This window comes from Lontra canadensis, unplaced genomic scaffold (assembly GCF_010015895.1).
Source record: "Lontra canadensis isolate GAN:19392208 unplaced genomic scaffold, GSC_riverotter_1.0 scaffold56, whole genome shotgun sequence".
Lineage (NCBI taxonomy): Eukaryota > Metazoa > Chordata > Mammalia > Carnivora > Mustelidae > Lontra > Lontra canadensis.
Window position 1 is genome coordinate 11,661,770 of NW_022631050.1, and position 20,538 is coordinate 11,682,307.

General features: G+C 37.7%; 1 protein-coding gene across 5 annotated transcripts in view; it reads left to right on the forward strand.

The window, feature by feature from the left end:
* The window catches only part of IL1RAP (interleukin 1 receptor accessory protein), a 129,955-nt gene that overhangs the window by 77,641 nt on the left and 31,776 nt on the right, over positions 1-20,538 (forward strand). For all 5 annotated transcript variants that reach the window (XR_004384810.1, XR_004384811.1, XM_032875644.1 and 2 more), the window contains exons 3-5: positions 4,036-4,321; positions 7,973-8,159; positions 19,989-20,154. Coding sequence is in view for 3 of the 5 variants with exons in the window: in XM_032875644.1 (XP_032731535.1) it covers positions 4,036-4,321; positions 7,973-8,159; positions 19,989-20,154 (639 nt within the window). In the remaining 2 variants the exon portion in view is untranslated. The remainder of the gene's footprint in view (positions 1-4,035; positions 4,322-7,972; positions 8,160-19,988; positions 20,155-20,538) is intronic.

Below are 20,538 nucleotides of genomic sequence, written 5' to 3' on the forward strand. Positions count from 1 at the left end.
TCACAAGGAGGCGGAGAGGCGGGCAGAGAGAGAGGGGGAAGAAGGCTCCCTGCTAAGCAGAGAGCCTGATGTGGGGCTCAATCCCAGGACCCTGAGATTGTGTCCTGAGCCGAAGGCAGAGGCCCAACCCATTGAGCCAACCAGGCGCCCCAGTCTCAGTGATTTAAATCAATACCACAGAAGTTGATTTCTTTGTTCAACTACAGCCCCTTGAGAGAGCAATGGCATCTCTGTGGAGCTCTTCTCTAAGCAGTGGCAGAGATCTAGTCTCCTTCATCCTGTGAGGCTACCGTATTCAAACTTTTCTGGCCCTTGGGGTCTCCATGTGAGGGCAGGCGAAAGCGTCAGAGATTATGCTGGGAGTTTGAAGTTAAACCATTCCTGGCCTCATTCATTGGCCAGAACCAAAACAAATGGCCCCAGTTCGGTTGCGGAGGGTATCTATGTAGAATCCATATGGGCCAAGGGAAACGAGGGTTCATGAATATTTAGACAGTCTCTGCCACTTCTGGCCTTGTGGTCACCAGAGTTCCATTTCATACTTCCTAAGATGGTGAGGTGTCATACTAACTTGTGGTTGAGATGTCACACCAGCTCTCTGTTCATCTCCCTTTCTGCAGTGTGCATTCTCCTACTTTTACACAAGAAAAATTGACCTGTCACTTATCATCTATCTTACTATTAATCATTCCCAGGATGGTAAAGACCTCCAGGGACCAAACAAAGTGACAATTTGTAATATTGGTGTCAGGAAGTCTCCTTTAATCAAAGCACCATTAACCCTCAGAATGGCTTCCTCTTTCCCTCCAGTTTACCAGTGTTCCTGTTAAGAGAGTCATGGCCTGAGACTGCGGTCTACTGGCCCAAGTAGGGGCAATCTGAATAGAGATATATTGGAGAGTAGGATAGCAGGAAAGAGGATAATTTTCATTTAATTGCCTTGCCTCTACCATCATCCAGATTTGGAAAATTGTGCAGAGCTCTTGAGAGAGGTGCCTTTAGGAACAGCATATAGAATATTTTTATGCAATGCAGAGGGTGGTAGCATCTTTGTTATTCAGAAAACAAATAATATGCTGAAGTTCCAGACACCATCAGCTGCCCAGCTGCCTATGCTTCTTTGTTTTTTTTTTTTTAAACTATCACCTTATAATTTAAAAGTGAAATGACTGTCGTGCCAAAGCATATTGATACAAATTTTGGAATTAAAAAATGAAATCAAGGATTTTTTTCCTAACAGAGAAGAAATACAATTAGGATGGTTAAACACTGAGAATGGCTTTGCCAATTTTGTGGCATGATGGATATGCCCTTCCTACCTTCCTTTTTCTTTTCCTAATTATTATTTTAATGGTGTTCAAAGGAAATCATTCATGGTGATTTTTTTTTTTGAAGGCCAGTATATTAAAAAGCTTATAAAAAAATACTCTTACTGCCTCAACTTTCCTCACATCTGTTAGCTCTCTTCTTCACAAGCCACCACTTTTAAGTATTTTATTTATTTCTTCTAGCATTTCCTATCTATATTTTGTTAATCAATTTGTGTATATTACCATTTTTCATTTAGTCAACCCTGGACACTATTTTGTTCACTTTTTAATTATAGTCCGTAGTTAATAAAAATCTCATTGATGTTTTTCTCTCTTAAATGGCCATCCCCTCTCCCTTCCTTACCCATTCCTCTCCAGCTAATAATACTACAATATTTGGTTAGATCAATAATCATTTAATTAATATGCCTTCACATATTAATGAACTATGATTATGTTTACTTCCTTATTTTTGGAAGTTATTAAGTGCCTTGCCTTCATAAGCTTACTTTAATTTGGACCTTTGGGGTAACTGTTTTCATACTTTATAATTGCCTTTTAGCATAATTTTCCACAGTGCTAATTTCATCAGATAATTTGTTAGTCACAATTATTCTTTTTTTAATTGGACATTTCTATTACCTTTTACTTACACTGGTTCACCCCAATCCCTGCTGCATAGCTGTTAGCCTGGGATCTCCTTCATTGTTATTCGGGGGAATCCCTTCCCCTCTCTCTTGAATTGGATCCCCTCTTCCTCAATCTCATAATTTTCTCTTTTTTTTTCCCCCCTCTCATTTTGGTAACATGTCCCTCAGAAGCCTCCTAATAAAGAGCATATGGGAAGGAAAATTACTGAGTCTTGATGTGTCTGAAAACATCACCTTCACAGTTGATTGTTTCCTTGGGTTTAAATTCACGATTGGATATAATTTCCCATCACCTATATTGTTTCATTATGTTCTAGCTTCTAGTCTTGTTTTTTGAAAATTCCCATAGCCATTCTGATTCCTGTCTTTTCTATATGATCATTTTTTGGTCTCTTTTCTTACTCTTTAACAGTTTTTAGAATCTTCTCTTTTTCCATAATTTTAGAAAATATTTTTGTAGCTTGTCTATTTTCATCAACTTATTTAATTGACCGATCTCTTCTGGGTTTTTTTTTTTTTCTTTTTTTTTTTTCCCCTTCTTTTGATGTATGTCATTTACATCAAGGAGGAGGCTTAGTCTCTGCATTTTTATATTTGCCAGAGCAGAAGAAAAGGGAGCATGGTAAAATATGCTCGAGCCCTTAAAATAGCAACACAAGTGACATTACATCATATTGGCCAAACTCAGTCACATGGGCTCTCCTCCAAAGGGGCAGGAAAGTAGATTCTTACAATATGCCTAGAAGGACCAGAGATAATGGGCAAATGGCAATAGTGATTCCGTATTGTGGGGCTGGCAGTTCCTTCTGGGTGTTCACAGTATTCTGAATGGCACTTTGGTGTGCTCCCCAGTTTTCCCCTGCAGGTTGAGGATTTATCCATTAATTTAAATTTTTTTAAACAGTTGAGCATTTCTTTAATTTGATAAAAATATATCATTTCTCAGCTCTAGGAGACATGATGAAAGCCAAGGATGAAAAACAAAACAAAGCAAAGTATTTAAATGGGCCGAACTGGTTACAGTTTGTCAATTTTGATGTTGTTACTAGCTTTTCTCCTGCTCTTGCTCTTATTTGGGGTTAAGTCTTGAAAAAATTATTTTGGTTTTAGTGGAGTTTCAGAAAGGAGTGAAAATGGTTATATATATTCCATCTGACATATGTATCTGAAAAACTGTGGTTGTAATATCCTGTAAACCGAATGAGCTGATTCTGCAACTTCATAGCTTTAATGAAAATGTATTTGAAGAATCTGGTAAGATAGATGTTTTATTTAAAAAATTACTATTACATTTGTATTGGTGTGAACAACATTTTGATCTTTCCAATTCTTTCTTTGTATATTGGATTGTAAAAGGTGTTTCTTATTAAAGGCATAGGAATTATAAATAATAGTAATTTGTTGAGTCTCAGAAAAGCCAGTTTGTTAAATTTCTCAGAGATCTATTACTTACATAGGGATTTATTGCTTACAAATCCTTCTGCAAGTCATAAAGCTTCAAATTCTTTGCTTTTATCAAAATTAAAGTACCACAAATTTAATTGTTCTCTCAATTGTCTGCTGTCACAAAAATGTTGTCTTAAAATGCAACCATAAACTTTAGTGACAAACTTCATTTTATTTTTTACATATATAGTTTTGCTCCTGAGACTATGATGTAGATAGATCTCTTTGCCTGGGCAGATCTAACCCCCAAATCAGGAGACCTGGGAAGAACCGGGAGTCTTGGAGGGTTTTCTTTTCAGTTACAATTTTTTCCTCAGAACTTACTCTGTCTCCAGAGGGTGAAAGAGCACATGATTTCTTTTTCAGGTGAGATTCTCCCCCATACCTTATAGGGCACGACAAGCTCAAGTTATCAGATCAAGTCATTATCCAAGAAGTAATGAAAAGATGCTAAAGGAAGATACAGAAATCATTTCTTCATCCCACAGTGCCCATTCCATGCAATTATTACAGAGAGGCTACTGAACATCACCAGACAGGGGGGTTCCTGGAAAAGATTGGGTGTCCTGAGAAGGCCTTTAACATGAGGTGACTCACTAGCCCTTTCTTTCTTTTTTTGATCATTCCAGAACGCTGTGATGACTGGGGACTAGATACCATGAGGCAGATCCAAGTGTTTGAAGATGAGCCAGCTCGCCTCAAGTGCCCACTCTTTGAACACTTCTTGAAATACAACTACAGCACAGCCCACTCAGCTGGCCTGACTCTGATCTGGTATTGGACGAGGCAGGACCGGGACCTGGAGGAGCCAATTAACTTCCGCCTCCCTGACAACCGCATTAGTAAGGAGAAAGATGTTCTCTGGTTCCGACCCACTCTCCTCAACGATACCGGCAACTATACCTGCATGTTAAGGTAGCCTGATTCTTGGTGGGAACTTTCTCTTTTCCCTTTAGTTCCTGGGCTTTTATCTGGAGGATGCATCTGCTATGAAGCTATGGCAGGGAAGGAAACATCTAGAAAGAGTTACACCCCACCTCAGTGGATTAACAGAGGTTGCCCAAGAGGTGTGCAGAGAAAACGGTTGCACTCCTGAGATCTTTCTCTATAACTGGTTCCTTTTCAAACCCTGACATATATCAAGATTATCTAATGATGGATCCTTGTTTATTTTTTTCCTTTTCCCTGATATTAAAACCTGCCTGCATTTCTGCCTCACCTGAAAGCATCTATTTCCCTAGACAATGAGCACAGTAGAGAGCAGAACCCATTCATTTCTGTTGTTCTTGGCATCTTTCGATGTCCCTGATACAGAAGAAAGCCTTAGGATGCCTTATGGGAGAAGAATATTTGGGAGATATCCAATGTATTTAGAATAATGCCTTTCAAACTTTTTCATCAAAATTGCCTTACAAAACAAATAAACACCATATCACTGGGAATCTAAGAATATAATCCAAAGAACCCCACCAATACTGCAAAATTTCTTTCAAATCCACTTTGTTGAATCTTGAAAATTCATATAGATTTTGCATTTTAAACAATAATATACCTATTCTTCTATTACCACAGATTAATGCTGTTTTTGTTCTGAAAAAAAAAAAAAATTATAAAAAACTGAGCCCCGGGGCCCCTGCGTGGCTCAGTGGGTTAGCCCTCTGCCTTCAGCTCAGGTCATGATCTCAGAGTCCTGGGATTGAGCCCCACGTCGGGCTCTCTGCTCAGCAGGGAACCTGCTTCCCCCAACCTCTGCCTGCCTCTCTGTCTACTTGCGCTCGATCTTTCTCTGTCAAATAAATAAATAAAATCTTTAAAAGAAAAAAAAAATAAAAACAGCCGAGGCCTCTCTAAAGAATAATCATTTTTAAGGCTTAGATCTTTGGCTACTCTTTTCCCAAGGTCCCCTTTTAGCTTCCAAGACTTACTTTGTTTTTTAAATTCCCATCTGGTTTGTGGATTATGGCTTGTTTTTGTTTTTGTTTTGTGTTTGTTTTGTTTTTACACAGATTCCTACTGTTTAATAGGTGCAGTATGCACCTATTAGTTTGCTAGGGCTACTAAAACAAAATACCACAGAAAAGTGGCTTAAATACCAGAAATTTGTGTTCTTGCAGTCCTGGAGGCTAGAATTCCAAGATCAAGGTGTTGGCAGGGTTGGTCTCATTTCTCTCTCTTTGGTTTGTGGACCGCCATCTTCATACCATCTCTTCACATGATCTACCCCCTGCATCATCTCTGTCCTATTCTCCTCCTCTTATAAGAATATCAGTCATATTGGATTAGGGCCCACCATACTCATTTTACCTTAATCACCTCTTTCAAGACTTGTCTCCAAATATGGTCACATTCTGAATTACTGGAGGTTAAGTATTCAACGTATGAATTTGGGGAACACAATTCAGCCCATAACAATAGGGCTGAATGATATAACGATACAACAGCATAGAATGACATAATAGATAGTCCCACACTGTCTTCTGAATGCCCTTTGTCTCTCATGGTTATTGACCATTCTCTGATAGAGAAATGTGACTACATTTTGATATATTTAAGCTGTGTTACGATTAAGTGAAAAAGGACTTCTCTGTCACAGAACGCATTTTCATCATTGTGGCCTTAGGAGTCCCTTGGAACCTCTGAAGGCCCTTTTGAGGTTTTCACCTGATTCTTTAGTTTTATTGGAATGAACTCTAGACTAGTTTCTAGGCTTCCAAAGAACACTGACCACTATTTATGTCCAAGACCAGCTTTGTAGGAGAGGTTTAGACAGATTATAGTGGAAAGAGCATGGGATGAAAAGACACAGAAACCAGGCTGGCATCCCAGCCCTTATACTACTCAGCTGGTGACCTTAGGCACGTCAGTCTGTGTCTGAGAGCTTTGGCATCTGTATCCACCCAATGAGAAAAGCAGCCTAAAATCTCCTTTCCATCTTTGGCAATTGTTAATCTGTTACAGGTGGACATCAGAAATAGCTGGGAAAGCGTCATCAGTAGCTTTCTGGATGACCTTGTTCTCTTCTCTGCATTTTAGTGTTTCATTAACTCTATTTCTGTTTCCTACTTATCTAGAGCACCTCCTCAAACTTTTCTAACCTTTACATTATAGGAGCAGCATGACTGTTAAGGCCTGAGTATTCCTTTAATGTGATTTATCAATTTTCAGATGGCCATCTCTTCAGTTTACCTGTCTGCTTATCTTTTCTGTCCCTAAAGTAAATCTAGAAGTGAACTTGTCTGGTGGAGACACCAGAAGCTTCCCACAGTCCTGAGGTGATTCCTAAGTGGAGAATGTCCTTAAACTGGCCCATGTAAAATCAAAGGCCTGATGTCTTAGGACCATAAATTAAGATTCATCCTCCAGGATTGTACCACTTGTATTCTTGTTTCGATATTACTCTGAGGATAACATCCAGATTTTACTTTAGAAACCAGAAAAATCAGTCCTACCACTGTTCATTATTTTTTTTAAGTCAGAGAATTTATCTTATGAAGCTGAAAATTATCCCCTGTAAAATTTCCACCTATAGAATACTTCTTCCCCCGGTAGACCTTTTGCTATTTTTAGGTGGTGATTATAGCTGCCACTGTCCCTTCTCACATTATTATTATTGTCATAAGTCATCTTTAAACATCCCTTCTTCCCATTCTGGGAGGGAAATGCATCCCCCATTTCACTGTATTTAGCCTCAATTAATTAGTTAATGAGTATCTATATGTATTTGGCACCTTGAATTGAAATCACAAAAAGGGGTAGACAGTGAATGACCCATTTACCCATAACTCTAAGAAATCAGGTATTTTTATTATCTGTGTTCCCTTTATGTGCACAGACACATGTTTTACATCCATTCCATTTATTTTTGAAACATTTAGTTAGTGCCTACTGAAAGTTTAGACATTGTACTACATGCAAAGAACAAAAGAAGACACATGTGACCATGCCCTTGTTTGAACTATGATAAAGTCAATCAAGGAAATGTCTGAGGTGCTCAGAGAATGAGAACCCTAATTTAGAAGTGGGGTGTGTGGAGGATGACATGGAAAGCCTCCATATGTGAAGTGGACTGATGTCTTAGGGCCATAAATTAAGATTCATCCTCCAGGATTGTACCACTTGTATTCTTGTTTCAATATTCCTCTGAGGATAACATCCAGATTTTACTTTGGAAACCAGAAAAATCAGTCTTACCACTGTCCATTATTTTTTTTTAAGTCAGAGGATATATCTTATGAGGCTGAAAATTACCCCCTGCATAAGGGATGAGAGAGCACCTAGGCAGACTAAATGACCTGTGTGGACATTCAAATGTAAATGCAATTGCCCAGTCATCCTAAAATGTAAATATTTTAGTATATCAGCAGTAGCTAATTGTGTCTGTTTTTATTTTGTGACATCAAATTGGTAGAGGAAATACCTCTATAACGCACTTAATTTCTATGTGAACTCACATACAAATGAAATCTCAATGCGCAGCATTATTTCACTTAGCTCATTTTCATGTGATTGCTGCATCAAATCCAATGCAAAGGCAATTGCCCATTTATTGGCTATTTCTCTTTTCAGGAACACCACATACTGCAGCAAAGTTGCATTTCCCCTGGAAGTGGTTCAGAAAGACAGCTGCTTCAATTCCTCCATGAAACTTCCACTGCACAAGCTGTATATAGAGTATGGTGTTCAGAAGATCACGTGTCCAAATGTAGATGGGTTCTTTCCTTCCACTGTCAAACCAACCATCACTTGGTACATGGTAAGCAAACTCAGGAGCATCTTACGCTCTCTAAAATGGCAATGTCTGTCCTTGATTCTTGAATTAATGTTGAAACTAAGGTTTTTCTCGTCAGATTTTTTATTTCTTCCTTAATAACTTTATGCAAATCTTTTACCAGGTCTTTACTTTGTGCCATTTTTATTTATTTGTGTGCCATTTTGAGGAAGTGGTGAAGAATGCTTTGTCTCAACTCACCATTTCCTAAATTACATTCACTGGACAACTAGAACTACCATATTTCTATTAACTTCCTGTGAGATACCATTTGAGAAATGCCTGCATGCTCTTTTCATTGCTAAGTGAGGTCAGAAGCTGCTCACTCATCTGGTGAATGTCAACTCCTTGATTAGTCAGCACTGTATTCTACTATCTGTGTGTGTTCCCATGTTTATCCTCATTTGTGGGCACAGTCCATCTGTGGTCTCTTCCACATCTGAGATACTTGGCAAGTATTTAGTAAAAAATGAAGATGTTGGAAGATGGCACCTGTGGCAGCAGCCTTATTTGTTTTTTAATCTCCTCACATACCCACATATGCCAAAGCTAAAAACTACTGGACAACATTTAGAACAAGCTCAGGGATGAGTTAGCCACAAGAATCACTTTCGATGACATAAGTGAAACAAACCACATATAGAATCAGTGTCTAGGGAAGGGGGGCAGATGGAAGTCATGTGGTCTTTGCTAGACTGGAGAACAAGGAACCAGCGATCCTCACTGTAAAGTATGGTGGGCCAGTTTGAGAACAGGAGTTGAAGTTAGGAAGAGTTTTACTCTCTAACAGAGAATGAGTCCAAGAGGCCCATAGTAAGAAGTTCTGAAGCAGCAGACTCAACAAATCTCAAGATCATAGTTTGGAAGAGGGAGCTCTGTGAAGTTAGAAAATCCTGCCAAATTCAAAAGCTCAGAAAAAAACGCATTTCACATAAAAATGAATAACAAAAAGAGCCAGGATAGGGGTGCCTGGGGGCTCACTTCATGATCTCGGGGTTCGGAGATCGAGCCCCATGTCGGGCTCCACGCTCAGTACAGAGTCTGCTTCAGATTCTCTTTCTCCCTCTCCCCCTCTCCCTGCTCACATGTGCTCTCTTTCTCTAAACAGATAAAAAATAAAACCTTAAAATAAAAGAACCAAGGTAAAATCCTGTTCAAATTTGAGAAGAAAAAGGAAAATATGAAGCAGAATAACATTTCTACCAAAAAAAGAAGCATGCCAGAGGAATATAATGTGACTTACTAGTTAAAAAATGAGCTAAAAGATATTAAGAAATGAGATGTAAAAGAATAACCGAGATCAATAAGAATTAGAAACATCCAAAATTAGAAAGTTAGGAAGATGGAAATAAGTCATTCAGCTAAAACTAAGAGGGACATAACAGCAAATGAACATGATAGATAATGCCTTAAGATGAACAGAAAGTGGAAAGGAGAAGGAATTTAAAATTAAAGATAAATGATGAATAAAAATAGGAAGGTTAGAATGGATATACCAGTAACACATAAAGTAGACTGTAGACAATGAGTATTGCCAGAGATAAAGAGGACTTTTCAGAATAATAAAAGGGTCAATTCATCAGGAAGTCATAAAAATAGTACAAGTATTTGTGCCTCGCAGCAGTGTGTCTGACTGCATGAAGCAAAAGTTGACAGATTTAAAAGAAGAAATAGGCAATTCATCATCATAGTTTAAAATGTTAGCATCTAATGGTTTAAGTCATTAATGAAATGACTTAGGAGCCAACTTTAAGAGTTTTCCATTGGCCAATAATGGAACAATTTGAACTTCAGTAAGGTTATTAATCACAATGGGTTGAATCTTATGAATTAAATGTAAATCCATAAGTTCATAATGATATTTTTAAAATAATTGGTCACATTTAGTGGATGATAGGAAATCAATTTGTTATCTTGAAACGAGTAAAGGGAAAAAATCAGCTATTTATTCTGCTTTTCCTGTAAGAAATGTGCACTGAGTAATGAAATAGTGCAGAGAAATGTGTTTTTATAAAAGTATATAATCATTTGCAGCCCCTAATGAACTAATAAATCTGAGCATGAAGCATCAGTGACTGATACTGTCCTAAGAAAGGGAACAGCTAGACATATTCCTTCTTCTTTTTTTTTTTAAAAACATTTTATTTATTTATTTGACAGAAATCACAAGTAGGCAGAGAGGCAGGCAGAGAGAGAGACGGGGAAGCAGTCTCCCCACCAAAGCAGAGAGCCCAATGCGGGGCTCGATCCCAGGACTCTGAGATCATGACCTGAGCCAAAGGCAGAGGCCCAACCCACTGAGCCACCTAGGCGCCCCAAGACATATTCCTTCTTATGAAAGAATAAAATATCACTTATAATTGTGCCAAATGGATTAAACCTGAGTCTGAAACAAAACAAAACAAAACAAAAAACAAAACCCAAAACACCCTTTGGATCCTACCGCCATTTTGCAGGGTATATAAAGAACAGAGGAATGTATTGATCTATACCATGAGTTTGCAGTTAGCAAAATCCAGACTGGAAAATTCTATAGGCCAAATGTCCTGGATTATTCAACAGATAAATTACAAGGAAAAAGAAAGTCATGATGTGGGAATGTGTAGGTTTTGAGACACATAAGACACATTTAACATTGGATGAAACTATAGTGTCTAAGGATGGTCATGTAGGTGATAAAATTATAAATGAAAAATAAGAAATTGATTTTACGATGACAGTGTAGATAGTGGCTACTTTGGCGGGGGAGGAAAAGAGCCATGATTGACATGGGGCATGTGGAAGTCCTTCAGGGGTGACTAATAACAATCTATTCTGAACTTGCGTGGTGCTTACAAAGTATTTGCTTTATAATAATACATGAACTCATACATATATTTGAGTGATTTTGTATGTATTTTATGCTAAAGTAAAATGATTAAGAGACAGGGAGAGAAGGAAGGAGAAAGAAAATGAAAAAGAGATAGAAAGACTGACTTAAGATACATAACAACTATTTGCAATGTATGGACCTTAATTAGATTGTGTTTTCTTCAGCCAAGCTATAGAGCAAGTTATGAGAAAACCAGGGAACTCTGAACACAGAATATTGATAATACAATGAGTTGTCACTTTTTAAATTGTTATAATAATACTGTAGTTATGCGTGCCGAAGACAAGGTCTTGTCATTTGGAGATATACATAAAAATCTTTACAAGTGAAATTATATAATGTCTGTGATTTGCTTCACAATAATCTTGGGGCGCAGTGAGTGGGTGTAGATGAAATAAGACATAGATTGAATTTTTACTTTTGAGGCTAGGTACAGGTACAGTTGATCATTGTATATTCTATGATCATAGTGTTCCATAGCAGACAGCATAAAAAATGATTAAAAGAATAATATTAACAATTTTACATTAATAAGTATAATGCATTTTCCAATTAAATAAAATGTTCTTCTCTTTACCTGCAATTGAGTTCTTTCATCTCTAACCCTGTTCACTTTCCTATACTTTGAATACTCAATGGTCTGAAAAAAATTAATTTTATTTCCTTATATATTCTATTTTTTTTCCCTTTTTCTTGATGCATACCTACCTGGAAGGCCCCCTCTTCTTTCTTTAGAACAGTTCAAATTCTGCCACCTTCATGGAATGTTCTCTCTTCTTTCCAGCTAGAAATATTTTTTCCCTAATATAATCCCAAAGCAACTTATTTATGCCTATCTCCATGTCACTTTTCACTTCCTTTATTGTTTTACTGTCATCCATGTATACATTCAACAGCTGTTGAAGATCGATTGTATTCAATGCAATATGTCAGGTTTGGGGGAACATAGTGATGAATAATATATATGTCCTACCCTGCATAGTTCCAAAAAGATCCTACACTTTAATTCAGACAAGTTTATAAATAAGAATTCTTACTCTTATAATAAAAATGGAATTCTAATTTCCACATGAGTACCATAGAGAATTAATTGTTGTTTCTAAGAAGAGGGAGAAATGTACAGGCATGTATCCTATGAGATTGATTATTTCTTGAGGATGAAGTTATGACTTTCGCATCTCTATGTCCTCAAAGATTTCTAGATTTTTTTGTTTTTCTGGTTGGATGAATGTTGGTGCTATTAACCAAGGTATGAAATAGCAGAGAAGGAGTGGTTTGGGGGCAGTGAGATATCTGTGAGATCTCTAGGGAGCAGCGACCTATAGTTCGTGGTTACATGTATATGGGTCTGAAGTGTAGAAGAAAAATCAAAACTGGAGATAGAGAATTGGCTGCATCTCTGTGATAGTTGAATCCCTTAAGAAGAAGACAAAATACAAAATAAAATCATAAAGGATAAGGGCTAAAGTCAAAATCTGGAGAGAATGTTCATAGGGTGAATGAAGACAAGAAACATAGAAAAATCAAGAAAAGAAGTCATAGCAGTGAAAACAATGCAATGGCACATTCCCAACAATGTTCAGGTGACTAAGAGGACAACCAGTAACGGACATCCTTCCTATTCTCTGATTCTGGAAAGGTTGCTATTGATGTGCTGCTTTTTATTTCTCCATCTTTGAGTAATCGACTGATACCTTTAATCCTGAGAGTTCCGCAGTCTTGGGAACAAAATCAGGGTTCTTGGCAGGGGGATTCTCCCATCACCGTATAGCAAGGCTGACATTGCTTTCTATTTCCTACCCTCTGCAGTCACCTCCTGCATCTGCGTGGATATCTTGGCTCTCTTACAGTAGTTCTCTTTCCATTGTTATTAGCTGAATTCCCTACCTTGACATTGGAGAAAGTTTATTTTAGTAATAACTGCGAGAGTTAAGACAAATTAATCAGTTCCAGCAAATTTGTTTTTCTGTTGACAGAGGGTGAAAACTGATGAATTGAGAAAAGGAAAAGGAAACTAACATTTCTTGCATTTTCCTAGTAAAATACCTCGTACTGGGTACTTTATATGTTAAATGTAATACTCACCACTTCCTTCAGGGTCGATATCATTAGGAACCAGAGGCTCAGAGAGGTAAACTGTAATACCTAACTTTTACTGAGCACAGGAATTCTTCCAAATATTTTGATGATTTTAATTCTCTCAACATTAAGTAGGGTCTATCATTTTCTCCATTTTATCATTAAGAAGACTCAAGTACAGAGTGGTTGAGAGATTTTTCCTGGTCCCATAGCTTTAAATTATTTTATATAATTTACTGGAAACAGTCCAGCCAGTAATGGGAAAATCTGGGAACCCACTTTTGTTGGGTTCCAAAGCTAATACCCTTCAGAAATGACACAGGGAGGGTGCTTCAATCTTTATTTCTGGAGTGTGAGGCGCTTTGAAGGACAGAGCCAGCTTTGCACACAGGCTAGGTCACAAGGGAGACTGGGGGCCATAAGGGAACCAGTGGCTCGATCACCCAGGGAAGTCAAAAGGGGCTCAGGAAAGTGGGATTGGTGGGAACAGAAAATCAGAAGTTTCTCTTTAAGAATTGCAGGGGAAATGGGATAGGCTTGAATTTTTCTTCTCTGCTTGTCTTCTGTCCTGCTGTTTTCTACATGGCCGAGAGTTCTTCAGTCTGGGCCAGAATTCATAGTCCCTAGTTCGACAATCCTCTGAGTTAAATTGATGTTCTGTAAATGTTTGTCAAATGAGCCAGGTTTTGTTACTAGCCTGGAAACCGAACCATGGTTTGGAAGTGATTTACTGAATTTCAAATAGCCAGCTTATAAAAGAACTTTTGGAACACAACACATATATAAATTGGAGGTTGCATGTTTATTCACATAGGGCCTTCTGAATGCATAGGCGTAAAGACACAGGTAAGTGTGATCCGTTGTTGTTGTTACTATTATTATTGGATTTACTCAGAGACAAAAGCTTTAGAATATGGTGAGCCATCCTGACTTTCATACTACTGGATCATTTCTTGTTCTCATTTTTATAACTGGATATTTCAATAGTTTTCTCCAGAGGCACTTGTAAAAACAAAGGCAATTTTCCCCTTCTTACTGAGGATCAGAGGAACCACTTTAGAGGATGTGTTGGATATTACCTTGATAGCAACTGCTGAAAAGCTCTCAGCTGCCATTTAGCAGGATAGAGATCATTCCAGATCTCAATTTGCAAAAAGCTGGTTTTCCTTGTACTCAGTGTGATCATTAAAATTAGAATAATGCCTCCACCTCTAACTTTCAGTGACGTGAATCGGAATTGGCCAGATATTGTTTATAAATCTCTCAGAAGGGGGCGCCTGGGTGACTCAGTGGGTTGGGCCTCTGCCTTCGGCTCCGGTTGTGGTCTCAGGGTCCTGGGATCGGACCACACGTTGAGCTCTCTGCTCAGTGGAGAGCCTGCTTCCCCGCCCCCACCACCTCTCTGCCTGCCTCTCTGCCTACTTGTGATCTCTGTATGTCAAATAAATAAATGGAATCTTAAAAAAAAAAAAAAATCTCTCAGAAAATTGAAAACTTTTGCTTTTTCGGACACAGAACCATCAGGAAAACATGTCTGAAACAATGCCAAGCTTGGCCTTCTTGTTGGCATGGCATGTATTGTTAGGTTAGTCCAAGGTCTATGTAATCAACTTTATTTTAAGGTGCTTGTTTCAATCTGATTGACATCTTAGTTTGCTTATCTCTTTCATTTCTCTGTAGTCCCAATGTAGTTATTTTTAACCTTTGGTATAAAGGAAATATGTATCACATTTTCTTTTCAAGCCATATGCGTTGAATTATTTGTATGCATATGTACACACAGCATTTTATGTATAGTTTCTGGACTTCTGAGGAGTTAAGGTCCATCCTTTAAACTTGAACCCCATTCAAGTATCTGAGAAGTCTTGAAGCTGACTTAGGCTGAATGAATCACCCACTCTGTATTGTGAAAGCACTTAAGTTATACCTCATCTTTGTTACTGTAATGATTGCATTTCTCTCTTCTGTACTGGGTAGTGATCTCTCTCTAACCCTTGAATAACAAGCACACAGTGCAAAACAGGGCCGATATACTTTGTATTTAGGAACTGATTCAATAATTGAATGAATTGGACTGGATTGGAAAATTCCATGAGAATAAGGTTCATTTCTGTTTTTACTGTCTGTGGTATGCCCAGCTCCTAACACAGTACCTGGCACATGGGAGGGATTTTGTTAAGTGTTTGTGGTATAAACACTGGACGATGGATGATGTAATTCTGAAGTTCATTGAAAGTGACTGGTGGATAGAACTCTGAGAAGACTTTGTGAACAAGTAAGATGCATTTCATAGCAACTTAATCTTGGGTGCAAAAATGTCAATAGATATTCATAACTATTCTAATGTTATATCTCAAACTCTTTGTATCCTCACCCGGTTTCCCTACCCATCCTGCCACTGCCCCATCCCATGTATTACAATCCTTGTATTCATCTTCTTGTTATCATGTGCATACCGCTTGAGCTTTCAACACCATATCTTGTGTCTTTCCTTCTCTCATATTTCTAACCTACAACACAAATGTACTGAGCATTTCCCATGTGCTAAGTAATGGGCAAGTTGCTGCCGATGCAGGTAACAGTACTCATCCACCCCCCACATGCCCCTGGGAGTAAGTTTTCTAGAGGAAGAAATAAGCATGGAAAGAGATCATAAAGTTGGTTAAGGCCCAACACAGAGGGTAAAATGCTATAAGAGTACAGGAGATTTTTAAAAATTTTTAAAATTTAAAATTTTTTAAAATTTTAAAATTTATTTATTTGTCAGGGAGAGAGAGAGAGCATAAGCTGGGGGAACTGCAGGCAGGGGGAGAAAGAGCTCTCCACTGAACAAGGATCCTGATGCAAGATTGGATGCCAAGACCCTGGGTTCAGGAACAGCTGAAGCAGACTCTTAAGCAGCCGAGCCACCCAGACATCCCATGCAGGGGACTTTTTTCACATTTTCCCCGTGTCTAGGGTGTCATTTCCCCAAGTCTCCCCTCCTCCCACATAGCTGGTGATATTCTACTTGCCCTTTAACAATCAGACCCACATCTTCCTCCTCCAGGAAGTTTTTCTAAATGTTTTGTGTTTAATCTTTTCCCTCACTTCCCCACCCCAATATGCGTCTCATCATATTTGTTGAAATTCTGCACTAGACGGCGCCTCTAGGTCAGGAACTATACCATTTCCATTCTTGTGCCCTCCTACAATTCTTTAAAAGTTGTAGGTTTATTGAATGGAAATATCTGTCCTTTTTTAGTCACGACTCCCCCCCCCCGCTCACACCCCATGCTTCAGCACATGATTTATTTCCTCTCAAAGATCTCAGAGTCATTTCTCAGGCTGTTCTTTACCTATATATTGCGGTAGGTTGCCATGGTTACCACTATGTATTAGAAACGTTTATCTCCTGTCGAACTTCTCTCTTTTGAATTCAAAATGAGGAACTGATTGGTCAACTAAGTGGGTGACTTGTTTTCTAGTCAGACAAGTGTTTGCTTCACAGTAGAAATCAACTTACCAGTAATCATTTCTTGCATTTGGAAACATGTTTATTTATTTATTTATTTTTTAATTCTTTGGATATCTAGATTTTTGTTTAAACTTTTTTTTTCCCCTTGATTCCAAAGAAATGATTTTGAAATCTGCAGTATTTATTTTTAGGAATACTTCATTGTGCTTAAAATCATACTGTCTGAGGTATGTGTGCCGAAGGGTCTAGAGATGCAACTGCTTATAAGAATTAGAGTTCATCACACATGATAGGCTAAAGTTAATGGTTATTTATAGGTCACCAATGTCCCAAAGCTACCCCTACCATGCACGTGCACGCTTAGAATGTAAAATATTTCTTTTATATCTTTTTCCAACATGCTATAGGTCTAATAACTTTGAAATGGCTTTTTTGTATGTTTTTTCTTGATACTTCTTTTGGTTAACACTAGTTAATTTAAATTTTTTGAGTGGTCAGCTTTTTCTGAATAGTAGATCAGACCTGAAACTTTTCCATCGATTTTTTGGGAATATTCCTTAATTTGAAATATTTTTTTTTCTAGACAAAGCAGCTCCAAGAAAGACCTGTCCCTGGCCTACCTTTTTATCCTTTGTGGAAAGAAGAGAAAATCTCACAAGAAAGCATACTTACACCATTGACTCACAGGCCCATTGAATACCCTTAAGCATACCCAGATCGAATTTCAAGTTCATGCTCATGGGTTTGGTTAAGAGGAAGAAAAAGAAGAGAGCTAGCAAGAGATCAACACACAGCTATTTTGTACCATTTTCCTTGCTTGCTCTGTTTCTCTGATTGTATTTATCTGTTCATGATAAGTCCATAAGAGTTGACCCTTTGTTTTACTCAATGCTATATTCTCAGAACCTCAGACAGTGGCCTGGTACATGGCTTATGATTCATACTCAAGGGTGAATGAACTAATGAGTGAATGAATGAAAAGGCTTTGAGTTAGAGGTGTTTCTTCATATTTGTAGCACATACTATAAATCCTAAATCAAATGTGTTTAAATAGTTTTCACATAAATGATACTTGATAAGTCAAAGAAATAAGTTTCTTTTAGTATATTCTTAAGAAGTGCTGTTGACAAGGGCAGTAGTAATTTTTAACTTCTTATCCGGAACAGTATGCTTTTCCAGTTTATCATGAATTGTGGGAATCCACCTCGTCTAAGTGATAGAGACGTAGCACACTGCTAACACTGGGGCTGGCCTGGGTGCGGCATATATGCAGGGCCACAGGATAGGGTACGGAGACAGTGTCAGGTGGATTTAAAACAAGGGCCTCAAAACAGGTAGATCTAGATTTAAATTTTAGCTCTGACACTACCTAGCTCTATGACACTGGGAATCCCTTAACCTTTCTAGGCCTTTATACCCTTGTCTATAAAATGGACATAAAAGCATTCCAGACTTGCTAAGGTTGGAATAAAGGTCAGATGGGATAATGGAGTGCATGTAAATACATGTACCCATGCAATTTTTCCAGCCCAAGGAGAGGTGTTCATTCTTAGTTAAGAAGCTAGTGTAAAACCTTTGTTCATCTGTCTGGAAAACTGAGTTTTAGCTTTGCTCTGTGTTATCTAGAATACCTCTTTATCTGTCTGTCTCATTATTTTTTTTACCTGCAGAACTAGAGCGTATTTAGTCTGATCTGTCTACTTCATGGGGATTTAAGAACAGCTAAGCTAACAAATGAGAGAAGAAAATACCTTTGAACTGTTTAAATGAAAGGTGCCACAAAAATCAAATAGAGTTCTATAGATAGTCTAAACTCAATTTAAACCAAATCTGACATAAATTCATTATAAGAGTACAGGTCTCTGTGGCCTTATACTTTGTGATAACCTAAGAGGATTGAAATATTTTGCTGATGTGACAAGTGTCTAGAAACACTGCTTATCAAAACAGGATAAATTGCATTCAGAAAATAACTGAGCATATAACAGCTTCCTCTTGATGATCATCTCCATGAATCAAAAGTGTAGGATATTCTTAAAAGACATAGTTCCTATGACAAAGGATTGCAAAATATGCCACTCAGTGTAACTGTCATATTTCAAAACACATGCTCCAGGAATTGAAGTAAGAAAACCTTCCATATTCAAGAATCAGAGTTACATATGTAGATACAGTAAATCTAAAGTACAAGTCAATAATAACCTTCCTGAATTTTCGAGATCTAAAGGACCTTGGGCATAACCCAGTTCATTTTTGTCACAGATTAATTAATGATTTTTTTTTAAAGAAAAAAGTTTTTCTAAAAGCAAATGTTCCACATGTAATTTTTTGACAGTTGATGTATTTTTTTCTTTGAGAGAAAAAACAACAACAACAAATAAAACAATATAAGCCAATTAGTGAGGCTCAGAGAGCCAGAACAGGATCCCAGTTATGTTGAGTAAGGTATTTCAATCTCAAAATTTTACAAATCAGTAGAAGTATATAAAAGCATAATTTGGAGTAGAAATAAATAACTCTTGATAAGACTTATAAAATATCTTTTCATTTTAGATTCTGAAGTCTCTAATATTTAATTGTAAAAAGTAAATGGGATAAGTAGAAGGAAATGCCAAAAATGTTTGTCAGTGACCAATAGAGAGATTCAACAGAGCCATCAAGGATGCTGAAACCAGGGGTGCCTGGGTGGCTCACTAGGTTAAGTGGCTGCCTTTGGCTCAGGTCAAGATCCCAGGGTCCTGGAATTGAGCTCTTTGTCTGGCTGGCTCCCTGTTCAGTGGGGAGTCTGCTTCTCCCTCTGCCCCTCCCCCTGTTTGTACTCTCTTTCTCTCTCTCTCAAATAAATAAATAAAACCTTAATAAAAAGTAAAGAGAGAAAAAAAAATAAAACAAAACAAAACAACAACAACAAACACTGAAATCAGGCACCTAACATGAGACCTCAATTGTCAGAGTGGCTGGCTTCCCAAATTAATATAATCACTAAACAAATGTGGAAAAATGAAAAATAAGCATTTCTTAAATGGCAACACATGAACTTCCTTAAGATGCCTTAGTTGTTTTCCAAAACTTTAACCTTGTTCAACAATTTTTTTTTAATCTTGTTTAACTATTAACACGGATTTCCAAAATTCAAATACAGGATCCTGAGACAGGAAGCTTGTACTTTAGAATCCGTATTTCAGTTAGAAGTCCTATTTTCCTTTTGTAGAAAGTATAATGAAACTTCATATTTATTCTTTGCAGAAACATCATCAAAAACTCAACCAAAATAGTTTGTAAAAGATACAGCCGGCATAGATATTTGTATGTTCTGTGCAAAATTAGCTGTGTGTGTGTATATGCATTTGTATGTTTTCTGTGCATGTATTTAAATGTTGAACATCTTTTCTTTTACTTCTTCTAGGGCTGTCAGAAAATACAGAACTTTAATAATGTGGTAGCTGAAGGCCTGAACTTGAGTTTTCTCATCGCCTTGGTTTCGAACAATGGAGATTACACATGTGTTGTTACATATCCAGAAAATGGGCGTACCTTCCATCTCACTAGGACTCTGACTGTAAAGGTGGTAGGTAAGCATGATTTTTAAGTGCACACAACAAAAATGCAATAACTCTATTTTGGCTCTTGATAGTTTATTACAAACAACTGTGTCCGTTCTATGAGGGAAGAGGTTTATCTCTTTTTGTTCCCTGCACTATCCCTAGAGCCACAGCAATTCCGCATACAGAGTAGGAATTCCATAACTGTTGTTCTACTGAATGAATGAGGATGTGAATGAATGAAGGCAGTTTGGGGAATGAAAAGAGTGCCAGAGGAATCTGTATTCGGCTTGTATTCTTGCCATTTATCTTATTTATTTATTTGATAGAGAGAGAGAGATCACAAGTAGGCAGAGAGGCAGGCAGAGAGAGGGGGGAAGCAGGCTCCCTGCTCAGGGCTCGATCCCAGGACCC